General features: G+C 46.1%; 1 protein-coding gene across 1 annotated transcript in view; it reads left to right on the top strand.

The window, feature by feature from the left end:
- Positions 1-20163, top strand: part of col12a1b (collagen, type XII, alpha 1b) — a gene marked incomplete at its 5' end in the record, with an annotated part of 199768 nt that overhangs the window by 66216 nt on the left and 113389 nt on the right. The window contains 8 exons of the mRNA XM_083643682.1: positions 609-773; positions 1768-1914; positions 3110-3252; positions 8143-8272; positions 13155-13300; positions 16069-16198; positions 16975-17111; positions 19566-19695. Of these exons, the coding sequence (XP_083499808.1) occupies positions 609-773; positions 1768-1914; positions 3110-3252; positions 8143-8272; positions 13155-13300; positions 16069-16198; positions 16975-17111; positions 19566-19695 (1128 nt within the window). The remainder of the gene's footprint in view (positions 1-608; positions 774-1767; positions 1915-3109; positions 3253-8142; positions 8273-13154; positions 13301-16068; positions 16199-16974; positions 17112-19565; positions 19696-20163) is intronic.

Genomic DNA, 20163 nt, shown 5'->3' with positions numbered 1-20163 from the left:
CCGGGTTCGAACCCCGGTCCGTCCCAGGTCCTTCCTGTGTGGAGTTTGCATGTTCTCCCCATGTTTGTGTGGGTTTTCTCCGGGTGCTCCGGTTTCCTCCCACCATCAAAGAGTATGTTAGGGTTAATACTCCTGTCAGTGCTCCTGACCAAGGCACTGGCAAAAGAACTGGAGTTGGTCCCCGGGCGCTACACTGCGGCTGCCCACTGCTCCTAGTTCTAGGAAGGTTCCTAGTAGAGGATGGGTCAAATGCAGAGGATGAATTTCCCCATTTGGATAAATAAAGGATAACTTAACAGCGTGGGCCACCAAACAGACACACAAATCCAGAAACAAGATGCCTGGAGTGGAGGGGGGCATGACAGTGAGAAGTTCAGCCGTGGCCAAAGTTCCCTGAGCCAGCAAGCTCGTTTACTGTCCACACACTGGCAGTCCACTTTATGCAAATGTAATGAAAGAGAAAGTTTAGACCACAGAAAAGCATTTTGAAAGTCAATGTGGTGAACTGCTCTGTGACTGAGAACTAATATAATCTATCAGTAACTTTTCACCTTCAGCAGTGTTCAATGGCTAAAAGGTTTGTGATATCTCCATGTTCTGTCATGCAGGAATGGCTCTGAACTACATCCTGGAGAACAACTTCAAAGCAAACGTGGGAATGCGTCCGGACTCTCGCAAAATCGGTGTCCTCATCACTGACGGAAAGTCCCAGGACGAGATCGTCTTCAGCTCGGAGAAACTGAGGAACATGGGCATCGAGCTCTACGCCATCGGTGAGTAGTATTTACAATCTGCATAGTCCACTCAGCATCCAACACAGCTGCTTAGTCCACTCAGCATCCAACACAGCTGCTTAGTCCACTCAGCATCCAACACAGCTGCATAGTCCACTCAGCATCCAACACAGCTGCATAGTCCACTCAGCATCCAACACAGCTGCATAGGCCACTCAGCATCCAACACAGCTGCATAGGCCACTCAGCAAAATCCAAGGGATGTACTTCCAAAAGTGCGGACACTTATTTCCAACATGGTCCCTGGTCTTAAAAACAGGACATACTGTACAGTAACACATGACATAGAATGAACAACAGATCAATTGGGAATACAAGCAATACAAGTTCAGAAACAAATTAGACAAAAGGCTCCTCCCACTACTCTAGCTTACTGATTAGGATTTATTTTTTCATCATTTCGTTGGGGATCTTGAGTCCACACAGCTGCACAACATGTTGTGAAATGAGCACGAAGTTGACAGATTACGTTCGTCCACCATGAAAGGATTCGGTGACGGGGTTATAAAAGGCTTTCACCTTTGACCTCATTACAATTGTTTGTCTGTAATGTTGGTGATCTACCACAGTGGTTCTCAAATTGGGGTTCGGGGACGACCAGGAGATCCAGGGGGTCCCCAGGAAGATGAATGAATTGTTCAACTTCAGCAGTACTGTATTTAATTTACAAGAAGTTAACTCAGTTAGAGAATGTAGAAGAATGATTAGGTTAGCTGTTATCCATCTACCTAAAATACTGATTGGAATTCTGGATAAATAAAATCTTCTCAGATTTGGGTCTGAGGCTGAGCGGCTGAATCTCAATAAAATGGGGAGTCTGTGGCTATAATGTGGACTAAATTTAGGGTCCTTGATATGAAAAAGTTTGAGAATCACCGATCTATGAACTGAACTTATTCTACAGTGCCAGCTTTGAATGCCTGAAATGTAGATTTAATGCGAAGTTACGAGGGTTTTCATGTTTTGCTCTCAGGTGTGAAGAACGCCGACGAGAACGAGCTGAGGTCCATCGCCACCGACCCAGACGAAATCCACATGTACAACGTCAACGACTTCTCCTTCCTCCTGGACATCGTGGACGACCTCACCGTCAACCTCTGCAACAGCGTCAAGGGCCCAGGTAGGCCGAGCGTCCAGTGGAGGATTGTCCAACTCTCAGCACCAGTTTGAATGATTTTTAAGGCATCAGAAGATGCTAAAAAACTGTTGTTGCAGTGAGGATGCAACAACTGCAAGAACTGAGAAATGTGTTAAAGGAACAGTTCATATAAAAATGTAAATATACGGTGACGTTTGTTCATATAACACACAGGGCGGTTGCCAGCACAACTGGAGAGGAAACCAGTCACCATTAACGTCACTGTACTGAAGTCAATGCTGACTGGCTTTCTCTTCCAGTTGTGCTGGCAACGATGAAGGAGAGCTGTTTAAATCCAACAGAGAACCTTTCCAATCTGAAATCCCAACAGTTTATTGCTCAAGCCCCACCGAGTCTGCATTTCAGTTATAGAATTATCGTTGCGACGTTGGCTGGAGACTTTATGGCTTCGCAAAGTCGACTTTCCAGGAATGTTACAAAAACAGCCTTATTTTCAGATTGACGACGGTGCGTTTTTTTTTTTTTTTTTTTTTACATTTTATGAATTTACGTTTTCAGTGGCCTTCACAGGCTGGAGGGGTCGTGACCCCATAGGCTCCTCTCTGCCTATGGAGGAACGCAGTAATACCATCAGCCCAAGTACAGACATGAAGATCAGCGAATCTCTCTGAATGACATCACAGCACCGTTGACCATTGAGTCGCAGAGAGTCGACATTATAAAGTCATTATGAATCTAATTAGAGACGAGAACAATCTGTTCTGTTGTTCTCCGTCGACTGTAGCGTACGAGGTAGAAAGCACTAAGAAGATCCTGGCCTGATTCGACTGTTGACGAGAGCCAATGAAAAGATGAAAGCAACGCCAGCACTTACATATAATCTTGAATTCTGCCTGACAATCTTGATTAATTCAGACTGTTGAAAGATGTTGCAAAACAGATCCGAGCGCCTAATGGAAACTTTGACGTTGGAAGTGTTTTTGTCGTCTGTAAATCAGTTTTAAGAGGAAGCGGCGTCGTGATTTACAACACGGCCGGGGCAAAGATATATTTCTTAAAGAAGGCCTTTGTCAAAAGAGCTGAAATATACAGCGGCCCCCGTGTGTCAGAGGGGCCTACGTGACGAGGACAGATTTGTGGCAGCAGGGGTCACTGTGTGAAATACTTTTGACGTGTCGGATCGCATTCCCACCTCGCTCGCTCGCTGCCTTTGCAGGAGACAGTCCGGAGGCGGCTACCGACCTGGTGACCTCCGAGGTGACCCACTACTCGTTCCGTGCCAGCTGGACGGCGCCCGACGGCCCCGTGGAGCAGTACCGCGTCACGTACCAGCCCGCCGCCGGAGGACCCACCCAGCAGGTTAGCTCACCTTCCTCCTCCTCCTCCTCCTCCTCCTCCCTCTCCCGTCCCTTCCTCCCTTCTCCCTTCCTTCGTTCTCCGTGGTGTGCTGCTGCTTTCGAAGATGTGGGCCAATCATGTACTGTATGGGGAGCAGCTACTGTAGCCTGCTACAGTGAAGATTTCAGCTAAGAACAGGGTGGAAATGATGTCTTTTCAAGCCAACTTGGCATCTCAGGGCTTGTGGAGACTTGGATTATGCCAGGTGAGCAGTATGGTGGCATTTTGAGTTTTTGTTGTTTGTTTTCTTTTACTTTTCTTATTTTTATTTTTTTTGTACGTTTTTGCTCATTACCCTGTTCACACTCAGCAGACTCAGCTCTATTTCCACTCCTCCAAACTGGGACGGCTGCATTCTACTGCATGTAGTACACTGACTGCCCGCAAGTACCTCATCCAACCCCACATTAAAAAACAAATCCAAACTATCCCTTTAAGGGTAAGTTGGGCAATTTTGTTGCTAACCTGGAGTCTCGTCATCCCTTTTAGTTGGGCCCACAGACAATATTGTCTCCAGTCAGTGTTGTATATCTCAAATCCGATTAGAGTCTTGAGTCCGAGTCACCCAAGAAGAGTCAGAGTTGCCTGAGTTGACTCCCCATTACCTGAATCCGAGTCTGAGTTCGGGAGGCACTGAACAAGAGTGTGAATCCACATGTAGGTGGAACACGCGTCACCGTATTAATATATTAATATCTTATGCCAGATTATTAGGGCCTATTCAAAAAAGAAAAACACACACACACACACACACACACACACACAAACCGAGTCCCAATGTATAAATGCTCGAGTCCAAGTCTGACTCATCAGTGCTCAAAGTCCAAGTCGAGTCACAAGTCCTGAAAATGAGTGGAGGACTCAGTCTGAGTGGTGGACTTGAGTACTACAACACTGTCTCCAGTCAGCCGCCAGTTGAAGCTCCGCTGCCTCTTGCTGCAACAGCGAGTCCAAACGGATACAAACTCCAAAAAAGCTCTTTGTGACTCCACATGGGAGTTGAGGAGAAACTTAAAAAGTTGCACATAAATTAAAACTAGAAGGGCAGTTGGAGAGCGCAGACCTCCGCCAAGGCTAATATTCACATTCGTGAGTCCGATCCGGTTCCGCACCTAAATGTAATGGGTTCTCCCTTGGCTTCATGCTACACCGAGTTTCATGAAAATCAGTCGTTTTTCCCGTAATCCTGCTAACAGACAAACGGACAAAAAAGGACAAACGGCACCAAAAACATAACCTCCTTGGCGGAGGTCATTAGCTCTGATTTCATGACACACTTTCACTAATCAGGAAAAATCAGAGAACACTTTCACTAATCAGGAAATCAGAGAACACGTTTTCTCTGCCGCAGCACAGCCTGCTGCGGGGTGAAAGGTCGTGACTGGTGGAGTGATCTAGTTTAGCGGATGCGATGATATTTCTAACGTGTTTTATGCCTCCTCCAGTGACAGCCATGGCTGGAGGCATTATGTACATCCATCCGGCGATATTTCTATTTCTATTGATTTGGACCTCAAGATACTTGTTAAGAGTCCACTCTCTTCGCTTCTTCTCCCTGGACGACAACCAGGACAGGGGGCCTCCTGTTCCTCTGGTAGTCCACCACAAGCTCATTGGTTCCTCTGGTAGTCCACCACAAGCTCATTGGTTCCTCTGGTAGTCCACCACAAGCTCATTGGTTCGTACAGTTGGTATGAAAGGTAAAATTAGTTATAGAGACCAAACCAGTTTTTTCCCCCCCAACCAAGCTGTAAACATGTTTATTTCTGCTGTAAAGTCAGGTATTTTACCATGGGGATGGATGGGGATTCACTCTCTTTTGGAGCCAACCTCAAGTGGCCATTTGAGAAACTGCAGTTTTTGGTACTTCCACTTTGGCCTCAATGCGACCAAACGAAACCGCCCCCCTCAGTCAAGTCAACTTCATTTATAGCTGTTTAAAAACAAGGAGGGGAAGCAGTTTGACCCCCAGGTCTGATTGGAATGGAGCCACGAGGAATGAAAAATCTAACGAGACGCTAAGTAGAATTTCAGCGTCTTATCTTAGGCTTTTAAGTCGAGTATCAGCAGATCAGCAGAACCGTACATTTTGGGAGGCAGCATGCCGGGTGGGCAAGTCTCATAGGAGAAGCTGGGAAACGGACTGGAGGAGGAAACGCTCCAACTTCACAGATCACCTTTTCACCCTCGATAAATCGACTAAAACACATCCCAGAGAATATACGAGTCTTGGGGGTGGCAGACAAGAGTAAACGAGTCACAGAGCCAGGTCTTCATATCCAAACCAGGTGGAAGCTAACAATCTGCAAATGGAGCAGCATAATCACATGTGTTTAATCACATCTTCTAAAGCTCGCCCCGCCCCCCCCCTTTTCCCCCCTGTCTCTCCATGTGCACCTGGTCATCTTCCTGTTCTGTCCCATTTAAACTGGTGTTTGTTAAGGTTTAAACTGTGGCCGATGAGAGTAGCATTCCCCAAATGAACAGGTCCACATTTTCAAAGCTTGTCTTAAAACCCATCTCTATTCATTGGGTTTTCACTGCGTCCGATACGTTCCCTTATCCTCCGTTGCTCTTATTTTGTACTTCTAACGATGCTCGTGATTATAATTCCCTTACTTCTTCATTTCACTGTTGGTGTTCCATGCTTTGCCCCTTTCTTCCCCACGGCGCTGGGCTAGCAGACCCCACCGGGGTCAGGAGACGGCAAAGTCAGTCACTCAAGACACTCAGTCATCCAGTCACTCGTGGACTTTTAGTGAGTTTAATGAAGGGGGCGGGGCTAGGGAAGAGGGGATAGGAAGGTGGTAGAGAGTCGGGATTCAAGGGGTGGGTAGGGGGAGTCGGGGGGAGTGGCTAGGAGGATGTGGGCGGTGGGAACGGGTGTGCTGCCATAAAGTTGAATGGCCACACCGCTGTGCCGTGGGTTAAGGTTTGCGCCTGTTAAACAGCCATATAAATGACGTTGACTTGACTTGACGCTTAATGTCTGTATCTCGTTTACTGGATACTCTTGTCTGCCACCCCCAGGACTCGTATATTCTCCGGGATGTGTTTTAGCCCATTCATCGAGGGTCAAAAGGCGATCAGTGAAGTTGGAGCGTTTCCTCCTCCAGTCTGTTTCCTAGCTTCTCTTAGGAGACCTGCCCACCCTGCATGCTGCCTCCCAAAATTTACGGGTCCCATCTGCTGATCCTCGACTTAAAAGCCGAAGATGAAAAGATGAAAATCGACTTAGCTCCTCGTTTGCCTTTTTCATTTCTCATGGCTCCCAATTAGACCTGGGTCAAACTGTAACAAATCACACTTCCAAGTGTTTGTTTTAGCCTACGGAGAGTCCCAGATGGGTGGGGTTTAGAAGAGTTCAGATGTCAGGTGAGCTGCCAGTCACAGACTGAAATGGACACCTTTCTGCCGTTTGCTGTAGCGTCTTATGTGGCAAACCCCACTCGCCTGGTATTCTAAGCAGCGTAAAACAAACACTTGGAAATACGTCCAAATACCCAGGTCTGTCTTTCATTCAGTGGGAAAAAGCCCTGTTTATTTGGCTCTCAGGAACTGAAATCTGGATCACATGAGTGGCTTTGGTGAACCTGCATTTAGTTTGCACTTAACCTCTTGTCAGTCCGCTCTTTAAAGGCAGAGGACTGGGTCTTTTCCGACCTGTGTGCTTTTATTGGCCGTTGTCAGGTGGATTCTGATCGGCTTGGTCTGAAAGAGAGCAGAGAGTCCAGAGAAGGAGTTTCCACCTGAGAGATCCTCACTGCTGAGCCTTAAAGGGACAGTTCACTCAAAAATGAAAATTCTGTCATCATCTACTCCCCCTCATGCCAGTTAAAACACAGGCGAAGTTTGTCCATATAAGACACAGGGAGGTTGCCACGACAACTTCAGTTGTCCTGGCAATGGTCAGTGGGAACTTTTTATATATAAAAGGGAGCAAGTGGGCAATCTCTGTCTGTTCTCTGTCTGTTCTCTGTTTCAATTTTTGTCCCACTGATGATGTCATAGGCATTGTGACATCACTGATTATGTCATCAGTGATGTCATAAGACTGATGATGTCATCAGTATATAGATGTATAGTACACCCCACACACAATCTAAAACCGAAGAGGAGTAGGGCCACATAATGTATTTGAGTTACGGTAAGTCAGGATCCTGAGAATAAACTGAATTCTGGAAAAAAAAGTTAGAAGTCTGAGTTTAAGAATTCTGAGGAAAAATACAAAAAATACAATTTTGAGTTTAATGTCAGAATTTTGAGATTAAAGTCAGAATTCTCAGATTAAAGAAAATAAAAACAAATCTGATTTTAATCTCAGAATTCGGAGGAAAAAAAGTCAGAATACATTTACATGTGACATAATTGATGATGTCACTGATGAGGTCACTGATGATATTGCCGCTGTGCCGAAATTTGAACGTCTGGGGTCCCTAGATTTTTGGAACGTCAAAGTGGGCTCACAAGCCAAAAAGAGTTGGGAACCCGTTTTAAGCCCATGGCACAGTGGTGTGGCCATTCAGCCTTATGGCACCAGGTCCACTCGTCCCCCCCCCTACCCACATCCACCACATCCACCCCTCCCCCCCCTACACACATCCACCACATCCACCCCTCCAATCCCCACTCCATCACCTTCCTAACCCTAGTGACAGCCTCCTTTCCCTAGCTCCGCCCCTTCACTAAACGTCCATGACCAAGTTACTGAGTGTCCTGACCCTAACCCTGATCTTGTGACCCCGGCTGGCCCCCCCCAAAAAAACAATTAACTGTTGAGTTGATGAATAGACGAGTTGATGATTTGACGAGTTGATTGCTGAATTGCTAACCCGTCCTTCCTGTTTGCAGGAGATGTTGGACGGGACAGTGACCACCATAGTGCTGTTGGGCCTGACGCCTCTGACGGAGTACGTGGTGAACGTTTACTCGGTGGTGGGCGAGATCAGCAGCGAGCCTCTGACGGGAACGGAAACCACCTGTGAGTGTCTTCACCTCTTCACCCGCTCGCCTTCCTCTCCCTCTTCTGTCCCCTTCACACCCGCTCACCCAGAGTCAACGTCTGACCCCTCACCCTCGCCGCCCGGCAGGTTCACGCTTATCGTTTTCCCAACTCAGTTTAGACTAAACCCGCCCACAACTCCCATTGACTTCATGCCTCACGGCTTCAGCGTCAAGCTTGGAAATTCGGCGTCAGGCCTGAGTGATCGCTTCGGCATGGTGTGAGCGTGGCTTCGGCACGGCGTCAGCGTGGCACACGTGCGGGTGGTGTGAACGGCTTTGTCTGTTAACAAGGACGCCGAAATGAACCTTGTGGGTTCAGCGTAGGTACAGCTTCGGTTGAGCGTTGCTTTGGCGTCCTGTGTGAACAAGGGCTAAGGAAGTGGGCGTGGTTTCATCTAAACTGGGTTGGAAAGAGGATAGACGGACGTGTCCTGGTTGTGTTTGTCAGGACGGTGTTTTCTCACAGGACAGTCGTGATCAAAGAGGTGGATAGCATCATTGCACCACAGGCCTTTGACTGTTGTGGGAAAAGTGTTGTGTTTCTCCCGTATGGTTTTTCCATAAACAGTTTGATTTCCATGCTCAGGCACGTTGATGGAACTTGTTTACTGGCTTTTTATTTTTTTCCCCCCTGCGAGTCTGGTCCAACATCTCTGTTTACACGCCGTATATTTAGCATCTGAGCTGAGGCGGAAAACTGTTAGACACAAGCAGATTCCCATGATGCAACACTGCAGTGCGAGTTGACCGGGTTAAAGGTCTCTGGTCAAACCAAGGAGCCTATAAAGAGAAAGAGGCATCAGTCACACATCATTCAAACTTTGCACAAGTCCCACTATAAACCATCTGTGTCGTTTCATCTTTGATTGAAAAATGCTTCCATCAGATTAAAGAAAATACATTATGTGACTGATGATGACTGTTTTATTTTTATTTTTATTGAAATGTGTGCATTCGTTTTCCTTACTATTGCTCTCCAAACAGATCAACGTCTCTGTCCAGCAGCTGCATATAGCTCAACTCAAGCCCCTGTTTGCTCCAGGATAAAGCTAGATTAGCTAAACTACATCATGAGACCAAACAGGGCATCAGTCAACATCACATCATGTGTTTATGCTTTAATCTGGTGGAAGCATTTTTCAACCCAAGGTGAAACGACACAGATAGATGGTTTAGAGGGGGACTTTCCATGTCTGCCCCATTCACTTCAATAGGACTGACCCCAAAGTCTGGCCCCCAATGTAAAATGTGAACACTGTGATGTAAGTGATGATGTCCTATCCTTCTTATTGAAGGTCCTGGGGTCAAACTGGGCTAAACGCTGAAGCGATCACGTCAACCCCCCTAAAGTTATTTATCATCGTTGCGGTCTTTGCGTATGTCTTAAACAAACTGATATAATTTAACAAAGTGTTAAGCGCGCGGCAATTAGCGCTTTTATTTGCTCGTTTGTCCTTTAATGTTGGCTATATTTGTTCTTAAGTGGGTCACTGATTTTTACGACGTGCGTTTTTCCCACTGTCATAAAAGAACGGCTCGCTGTTTTGTTGTGCGACGACTGTTGTGAGATCACAGCAGCCGTTGGGTCACTGTGGCTCTCTTTACTGTCATTTTTAAACTAACACTCACTTAGAGCGTAATGTCCCGCCGTAAGCCGCCGTGTGGCTCGCCCCGTAAAGTGGAGGGTGGGGTGCGAGTGCACATGTCCAGATGATCTGGAGATTGGACTGACCCGCTCGAAACCGCACTCTTAAAAAGCGCGTGCCATTTTCAACACATTTTTCATATCTAGGTTGGATTGGGGGCGGGAGGGGGGGTTGCATTGAAAAGTAAAATATATGAGACATGGAGTGTGTAGTACTGTATGTGTAGACGAGGATGTAGTGTGTACAGTATAATAGGGGTGTCACAATATATCGTCCCACGAAATTTCGCGATAGTAAAACGTCACGATATGTATCGTTGAGATGAAATCTCATATCGCCAATTTTTTTTTTTTTTTTTTTTTTTTTTTTTTTTTTTTCCCCCCCCCAAAAAATAGACTAAGAAACGTCTTTGTTTGTTGAAGTTCAATGTGTGGAAAGTAGTTCAGTTGAACAAGTCTCTGAAGAGACACATGAGAAGTTATACAGGAGAGAAACCATTCAATTGAGTTTCTGGCAAAACTGTTTACTTGACAGGAAAAACTGAAGATGCATAAAAAATAGATTAAGAAACGTCTTGTTGTTTGAGTTTGAAGAAAAACTGAAGATGCATAATGAGAATTTATACTGCTGAGAAACCTTTTAGTTCAAAGTAAATCTAAGTGACGGTGTAACTCATTCTATTTCAAGATAAGCCTTATCTCCAATCTCATGTTTTTTCTAGTTGTTATTGTAATAACAATTTCCCACAACAGCATGTTTTGTATTTGTGCATTTCAAATAAAGTACTACTTTTCCAGTCATATATTGTCATTATTCAAGTTTAAAAAAATATTGTTAAAATCGTATCGTATCGTATCGTTATCGTGAACCCAGTATCGTGATACGTATCGTATCGTGAACTGAGTGTATCGTGACACCCCTACAGTATAATGATGTACGCTAGCAGTCAAAAGTTTGGACACACCACATTTTTTCTTTAATTTGACTATTTCCCATACATTTTAGAATCACAGTATTCAGACGTCAAAATTATGAAATAACGAAAAAGGGTTAAACAAATCAAACATATCTTATACTCTAGAGCAGTGGTTCCCAACCACCGGGCCGCGGACTGGTACCGGGCCGCAACGCATTTGGTACCGGGCCGCGAGCCTAGTCCAAAAAATAATAATAATAATTTACAAACATTTTTTTTTACAAACTACAAACATAAATAACCGTCAACTTGAAACTATGTTTCAACTACCACACAACCTATAATATTATAGCCTATGTTTATTAAACTTTTTTTTTCTTTTCTTTTTTTTAATATTATTAAAATGTACAACCGGTCCGCAACTTTTTCCCCCATCTATCTACCGGTCCGCGGCACAAAAAAGGTTGGGAACCCCTGTTCTAGAGAGTCTAGATCATTATTATTACTAGAAATACCGCATGCTTCACATGCTCATTTCTAGCGCTGCGAGCATGCGCAGTTGAGCAATTGTGCGCCTGGTACGGGAACTGTACCACCATGGACCGCAGGGCGCTACGGAGGGTGAGGCGCGCGGCCCAGCACGTAACAGGAGACGAGTTGCCAGAACTGCACGAACTGTATAACCAGCGGTGCCTCAGGAGGTCCCTGAAGATCATCAAAGACACAAACCATCCCCACAACAGCCTGTTCTCCCTGCTACCCTCAGGGAGGAGATACAGGGTTCCAAAAGCACGCACAAATCGCTTGAGGAACAGTTTCTTCCCGCAGGCCACGAGACTCCTTAACATACACAAATAGTGTAGTAGTCGTACCGTACCGTACTGCAGCTGCTACCATTATGTATGCCTAATGTTTAATTGTATGTCTAACAAGGTACATGCTATTTGCACCTGTATGTCAATTACGTCGAATTTAAAATGTCTGAACACGTCTAACGTATGCACAATGCCTAATGTTTAATTGTATGTTTAATAAGGTACATGCTACTTGCACTGTAATGTATGTCAAATACGTCGAATTAAAATGTCCAAACACGTCTAACGTATGCACATGACGTGCACCTATGTGCAATGAATATGCCACTGACTTGTCTTATCGCTATTCTGCCGCATTGCCTATTGCTGCTTAGTATTGCTTATTGATGCCTATTTCTTATTGCCTATTGCTCATTGCTTGTTGCCTATTTGTACTATGTCGTAAACGGAGTCCACAGCACAAGAATTTCACACGTGATACTTGTACCATGGAGTGACAATAAAAATCTTGAATCTTGAATCTTGAACCTGGCCGCCTTATTATAGCAGTGAGATAATTGTTCTTGTCGTTTGTATTTTTTTGCGATCATTTTTTCAACAAAAACACAGTACATACATCAACTGTTTAACAAAATAATTAAAATCAAACAAACAACATGGTTGTTTGCTGAAGCACCAGAGATTCCTTCCACATTGTCAGAGAAGCGAGCTTGTGACCGGAAGGTTGTCGGTTCTATCCCCGGGAGCGGCAGGATAAATCTGTATACATACACCAGGGACGTCCTGGTGGCTGATCCGGCCTGGAGCTCTCGTTGCATGCGTTCCCCTTCTCTCTTCCACAGTCTCTCCTGTCTCTCTCCACCGTCTACTGCTCAGTAAAGGCCAGCAAAAACCTTCACCATACCTCTGCTGCCAAATATCATGCATGACTCTATCAAAAGCTCTACAATTTATGGTCTATGTTGGACATCCTGCGATAAAAAAAAAAAAAAAAAACACGCTCGATGTCCCGGATCGGATTTAATTACGCTAAACTGGCAAAACGTCTGGTTAGCCTGTCTGTTTGTGTCATCAGCCTCTGTCTGTGCCTTGAACTGCTCCGAATATCAAATCCCAACAAGTGGTCCATTTATGACCCAGACTCGACAGACAGACTGTCTATCATTTGGTCCAAAGAATCTCTCCCTTTGTGCTTTTGGCCTTTTAAAAACATTGAATTTCCACAAGGTTAAGTTCCTATTATTGTCACACAGCCCAGCCTTCCTGCATTCTTTCAAATCGCTTTTCCTGCTCCTGGTTGGAAGCGTGTTGTCGCTCTCCTCAGTGTGCTGATATCCTCTCATAAAGTGTGTGAAACTGAGCTTGTCCTCTGTGTGTGTCTCTGTCCCTCAGTGTCTCTGTCATAAAGCCTGTCCTCTGTGTGTGTATCTGTCCCTCAGGCCCTCTCTCATGAAGCTTGTCCTCTGTGTGTCTGTCCCTCAGTGCCTCTGCCGGCGGTGAAGAACATGGATGTTTTCGATGAGACCATGAGCAGCATGCGGGTGAGCTGGGAGGAGGCGGAGGGAGCCACGGGCTACATGCTGCTGTACAGAGCCATCAACGCCACACTGCCCTCACTGGAGAAGGAGGTACAGCTGCGAATGCGAGTCACGTTTATGAGCAGATGCTGTTAATGTTTGATTTCGGACGTTGGCGGTTAGCATTGACGATTCATATGAAATTTGGTGTTATTTGGGCTTATGGTTCGGAGAAGATTTTCAATGGTTTTTCAAAATTTCCAAGATGGCGGACAATATACCCAGGCGGACCATATGCATCCTAATTGCAAATTTGTTCTGTATGCCAAATGACAGCTATATGCCAAGTTTCAATTGTCTAGGTCAAACAGGGCGGCCAGGAGGGCAGTTTAAGTTTTGCTGCATGTTATAGCGCCCCCTTTGGCCGAAATGCGACAGAACCGCTTGGAGACCGGCTTAACACGGTTTGCCATGTGTCTGCCAAATTTGAAAATGTTTGACCAATCAGAGGCTGAGCTAGAGCCAATTACAATGTGCAAAGATTAAAAAGAATCTGAGCTCAAAGGTATTCCCAGCTACGCTGCAAATACATAAATATATACAAGAATATAAACATACACAACCAAGAATTTCAACACTAGAACATACATGTTATTGAAGTAGAAGTATAGAAGTAAAAAGTCTGGATTACGCGCGTCCAGGTAGTGCAGCAGTAGATCCCCTGCCTACCAACACGAGGGTCGCAGGTTCGCGCCCCTGTGTTACCCCCGTCTTGGTCGGGCATCCATACAGGCACAATTGGCTGTGTCTACGGGTGGGAAGCTGGAATGAGGGTATGTGTCCTGGTCGCTGCACTATAGCGCCTCCTCTGGTCTATCTGGGCGCCTGTTTGGGGCAGAAGAGAACTGGTGGGAATAGCGTGATCCTCCCCACGTGCTACGTCCTGCCGGTGAAGCTCCCCGCTGTCAGGTGAAAAGAAGCGGCTGGCAACTGCGCATGTATCGGAGGAAGCGTCTGTGTGTCTACGGCACTCCCCGGATCGGCGGAGAGGGTGGGTTGGCGACTGGGGCAGCAGGGGGAATTGGCCAAGTACAATTGTGGAGAAAATGGGGGAGAAATCGGGAAAAAAAGTCTGGATTACGGTATTACTGTATGAGGGTGTGAAGAAAAGCAGCATGAAAAGGATGTGAACATACACACATACATGCACGCACGCGCGCACATACACAAATATGCACGCACACACACACACACACACACACGCACACGCACACGCACACGCACACACACACACACACACACACACACACACTCACACTCACGCACCTTAATTTGTGTGCTCAGCATTTCCACATTGGTTTTTATAAGAGAGTGCTGCCAAAGCTTGGGCTCGCGCTGGCCTTACTGCTTCCAGATGGCCGCGGTGCGATGAGCAGGAAGCTGCTGGGGCCGCAGCGTGCCGTGCTGCTGCTGCTGCGGGCCGGCCGGGCTCGGGCCCGCGGCACGGCACAGCATGGCTCGGCTCGGACACGCCGGGTAATGGGAAGGATTAGCTCATGGCCTGAAGTCATCAGGATGACATCAGCAGACGCGATGCTTTATAGCTGAAACTGTAAAACTCCATGTCTAATTACACAGGAGAGGGGAAGGCCTCATTATCGCCGTAATAAGCTCCGGCAGCGCGGAGAGACCCCGACACAGCGGCTCACTGTACATGAATCATGATCCCACCTATTACACAGCTACTGACCAGAGACATGGATCATTTCACATGAAATATCGATTCACAATGAGTTCATTACACGCTGAAGTCATTTGAAACCTACTAGCCTCTAGTCTAAAAACCAGCGAATCACTGCAGTAACTAAGGAGGAAGCACTTGTTGGCACAAGTTGTCATCAGCTCTTGATGACAGCTCTTGATGACAGCTCTCTCTCAGTCTTCTTGATTGCAGAGTGATATGACTATAGATTAAACCAACCAACCCCCAACCACCCCACCCATAGTAATCTGGGGTGGCAATTTCTCCTCCCTCCCAGCACCCCTTTCATAAGTTGCTCTGTTTGGCCATTTGCTAGAAAGCAGCTGTATCTGAAGCACAGTCATGACATCATCAGTCATGACATCATCAACATGATATGTCAGTATGGGTGGCAGCTCACCAGGTGCTCAGAGACAAAACACCACAAGTTCTGTCCTGCTGTTTTGTTTCTCTTCTACTGCCCCCATCCCTCACCCCTCCATCTGTATCCCACTCTCCCCCTTTCTATCCTCCTGTTGTCCGGCTCTCCTCTCCTCTCCTCTCCTCTCCTCTCCTCTCCTCTCCTCTCCTCTCCTCTCCTCTCCTCTCCTCTCCTCTCCTCTCTCCTCTCATCTCCTATCTTCTCCTCTCCTCCCCTCCCCTCTCCTATCCTCTCCTCTCCTCTCCTCTCCTATCTTCTCCTCTCCCCTCCTCTTGTCTCCTCTCCCCTCCTCTTGTCTCCTCTCCTCTCTCTCTCCTCCTCTCATCTCCTCTCCTCTCATGTCATCTCCTCCCCTTCTACTCTCCCTCACCTCTCCTATCCTCTCTCTACCCTCCTCTCCCATCTCTCCCCCCTCCTCTCCTCTCCTCTCCTCTCTCATCTTCTCCTCTCCTCCCCTCTCCTTTCCTCTTCTCTCCCCTCCCCTCTCCTCTCCTCTCATCTAATCTCCTCTCCTCTCCCCTCTGCCCTTCTCCTCCCCTCCCCTCTCCTCCCCCATCTCTGCTCTCTTTCTCTTCTCTGGCCTGGTTTCGCCTGGTTGTCCTCATCTGCCTTCACTGCCTGTCTCTCTCTCTCTCTGTTTATTTCCCCCGCCCCGCCCCCTCACCTCACCTCCCTGTCCTCTGTCCCGCTGTCCAGGTGCGTGTGGGTGGCGATGTGAAGGCCGTGCTCCTGGAGCGGCTGATCCCCAACACGGCGTACTCCATCAGCCTGTACGCTCTGCACGGAGAGGGTGCCAGTGACTCGCTGGAGGGGACGGGAGTCACCCGTATGTCCCGTTCACCTCTATCTATTCAGACAATAAGAGGATGAAGCTAATATTATGAAGCCTACCTGCTGCTATCTGAAAAATACAATCTATGCAAACTAAGCTCTCGAGGTTAGCTAGTTAGCTAGCTGACCTTCAAGTTCCAACTAGCCATACTAGCCGAGCTACGTAAGCTAGTTAGCTAACGTTAGCTGCTGACCTTCAACATGAATGAAAAAATAAATCATTGGCAGTTATATATTTTTATTTTTATTTCGACCAGAGTTGCAATTCAAGTTTGCCAGTTAGCTAACTACAATCTGCATAAATGTAATATTCTCCAGGACAATTTAGGAAAAAAGGGGTCCATTGTAGAATGGCTATGTATGTATTTTTGGAGAGAAGATTGTTTCCTCATGATCACTGGTACACAGTTCCTTTAAATGTCACTATCTTCTAGAAAGGCTCTTAGACGGCTACAACAACTTCAATAATAGGGTTTTATTGTCACGTCAGCAATCACTTTTATAATCGAATAAATTGCACAAATGGTAGATGTCTCATTTTGGAATGAAAACAGCTGAAACAAAAACAAGAGACAGCACTTAAAAACATCCATCTCCTGCACTGTTCAGCCGATCAATTAGTTTTCATCTTTAAATCTTTTCCACATGCGGGAATATTCACAGTGAGGCCAAGTATCAGAGCTGTGTCTTTGTCACAACAAGCGTAAAGTTCAGATGCAATCTGTTCCCCCCGCATCATTAAACTCTCTTGCGTGCCCTGCTCTCCCTCAGTGCCCATGCCCCCCGCCGGCGAGCTGCGCGTCCGTGATGTCACCCACAGCGCCATGAACCTCAACTGGGACGCGGCGCCCGGAAACGTCCTCAAGTACATCATCACCTACAAGCCAGACGGAGGAGATGTCAAAGAGGTAAACCTGCCCGCCCGGCGTTCAGCTGCCTGGATGGGACGATTTAGAAACACACAAAGAAAGAACGGATTGGGTAACGAATAGACTCAGTAAGGCACAATCGTCCTTACATCGTTAAACAAGTTGGCCCAAATGAATAATAATAATAATGATAATAATACCCTTTTTTTTATTTTAAAAACACTGTTACAAAGTGCTTCACAGTCGTAACAAAAGAAAGACCCAAAGACAACAGTAATGACCAAAAGAGAGAAAGTACAGATAATAAGATGGACGATAAATAAGATGGACAATAAAAGGCAAAAACGGCATTAAAAAACAGCATGAAAAAGAAGAAGCATTGATCATAAGCAGACTTAAACAGAAATACAATGAAAGCAGGACAATAGCAAACGCCTTTGTTACATAAGAAGGTTTTGATAATGGATTTAAGATGATACTGAGTTTGCAAGTGTATAGCAAAGGTTGGATCACCTTTGGTCAATTGAAAGTCAACTGAATCCTTGTCCCATTTTGCCTGGCACACTTCCCTCTTATCACTCATCTGGGCTTCATTAAGACTGAGTCGCCTACTAAGGAAAGCAACAGCAACAAAAGTTTTGAAGGTTAGATGAGGACGATTTAAGAACAAACTAGACGCTGCAGTGTCCGACTAATATCGCTGAGATGATACATAAATTTTATTTTACGAGTTCCATTTCGTCATTACACAGCCATCCTTCTGCTAATAGGGACCTTCAGCTCTCTATCATTATGGAAGATCTGCAGTCGGGCGTCCTCAGGGGATGTTTGAAGATTGCGGAGGTTTTTGCTTGTGCTGGAAAATGATCAGTAACTTTTTAAAAGCATCCTCCTGTGTCCTCACAATTCAAAGCCCTCGTCCATCTTAAAAAAAAAGTGAGGTCTGATTGTCTCTTACCGTTTCCAGTCCCCCCAGTCTGAACGAGGTTCAGGTTTATAGCCGTGAGGTTCAGCTGTGGCCTTTTCAATTGGCAGGAATCAGATGCTGCATGTATAAACCAAAACACGCCCGTTTGAATATTGTACATTATTGCTTGCTGGGTCAGTTCAGCAGAGTAAGAACTCAGAACCCAGAACTTTATAAGGTGAAAGTGTTCGTCAGCAGCCCTCCCGTGATATCTTCGTTCTGGGAAAGTGAGAGAGTTACGGCCCGGCCTCTGAGTGCAGCGGTAGCGCAGCCTGCCTGGCCCGGCGGGCGTATGGGAAAGCAGTGTGCTGGCAGAGAGGTCCCTGGCCGCGGCAGCTCCAGCCTGGAGCCTGGATCACAGGAGCACCACATCCAGTCTGGGATGATCGGCAGCCCAAGGTGCCGTCGGCGGTCGGACACCTGCGAGAAGTTTCCACAAACCTCTGATGGATGGATAAAGTCGACTCCCCTTCAGGACGACCTCTGCTCGCTGCCTGGAGAAGCCCACACTGTGGATTTATGCCTGCTGACGTGAAGGTTTTCTCCCCTCAGTGCTGCTTACTTTACTGCTGGAATGGAAAACCGAGAAAAGACATCTCTCAGCTTTTTTTTTTTTTTTTTACATCCTTCAGTTTTCCCTACCGTCTGACATTCTCTGGAACTACAAATATACACGTTATTCATCTCTATTCTTAGCTCAAAGGCAAATATTATTTTACTTCAGAGAAAAACTGAAAGTTGTTTCATGTAGGATAGTTTGCCTGGGTCCAGACCTTTGAATGCACACACTCCACTGAGTTGGCTGAGTCTGGCATCGTGGCGTCCTGACATCATGAGTCTGGCATCATGACGTGCAACAGCGGATTCTCGGGTGAAAAAAAAAAAGTTCAGTCCAACGAGCGCCCAAGGCCGTGTAACGATTAGCCAATTCGCATCACAGGTGGGACTAACCCCGTTGTTTCCTGTTGTCCAAGGACCAAGGAGGATAAACGCTGCTATCTAGGCTGTTCTAAATGGATTCAAAGTACCACTTACTTAGATTCAGGCGGATACGTTTGTTGGTCTCTAGTGATTTGTTGGGGAAAATGTAATCCCCCCCACGGAAATCGATCAATCGATCAATTCGCTTGTTTGTGCTGTTATCTACACCCTTCCTTCCACCAAGTTTCATGAAAATTGGGCCAGTAGTTTTTACGTAATCTTACTGACAGACTTACTTACTTCATCATTTAAAATTGCTATACCATTATTTCCTTTTAATGTTTATACTTGATATTTAAAATATTTATATCAAAGAGTCCATCCTTAAAATGTTGCAGATTGTAGGTGATAAATTAGACAAAAAGCAAATATTTCCATAACGAGGTTTACTTTCAAGTCAACAATTATGTATATGTCATTTAGCAATGAAACCTTCCCATGTGTAACTTTTAAATTGTTGAAAATACAGATTATATTTCCCACAAACCCACAGTTACTTTGTACGACAGGACTGAACTGACCTGTGGCTTCTTCCTGAACGGCAGATTGAAGTGAACGGTGACATCACCAGCCACGGCCTGGCGAACCTCATGTCCCAGACGGAGTACGACGTGGCCGTCATCCCCATCTACGACGCCGGCCCCGGGACCCCGATGCTGGGAAACGCCATCACAGGTTCACATCCCTTCATCTGTCCAAGCAGACTCTTCTCTTCTGCTGCACCTTCACACACAACTTGTCACGTTCAACCGCAGTCTTCAACCTTTGGCCACTGAGTCACTCTAATGGGGCAATATATACTCATTTAGTGCCTTGCTCAAGGGCAGCGCAGCAGGTTTTGAGGGAGGTTAGACCATTTCTCATTCACTTCCCCAGTGATTTTTTTCCCAGCTGGGTCTGTGGATTCAAAAGAGTGACCTACTAAATACAAGCTCTGATCTTCAGGTTACCGCTGCTGCAGCTCTACCAGATCATTAGTTTGAGCAACAGAATTCCAAAAACCCAATATTTGAACAAACTGTAACTGTCAAGGGTTTAAATCCCGATGGGGAGGGCACTTGACACCTTTGATAAGTGTCGCTTGACAGAAAATAAAGGGCTGTGCAACGTTTGTCATTATTTTATGCTTGAACGTTAGGTTCA

Source organism: Poromitra crassiceps (genome assembly GCF_964638095.1).
Source record: "Poromitra crassiceps genome assembly, chromosome: 9".
NCBI classification, from domain to species: domain Eukaryota; kingdom Metazoa; phylum Chordata; class Actinopteri; order Beryciformes; family Melamphaidae; genus Poromitra; species Poromitra crassiceps.
This window is presented reverse-complemented; position numbering and strand designations above follow the sequence as displayed.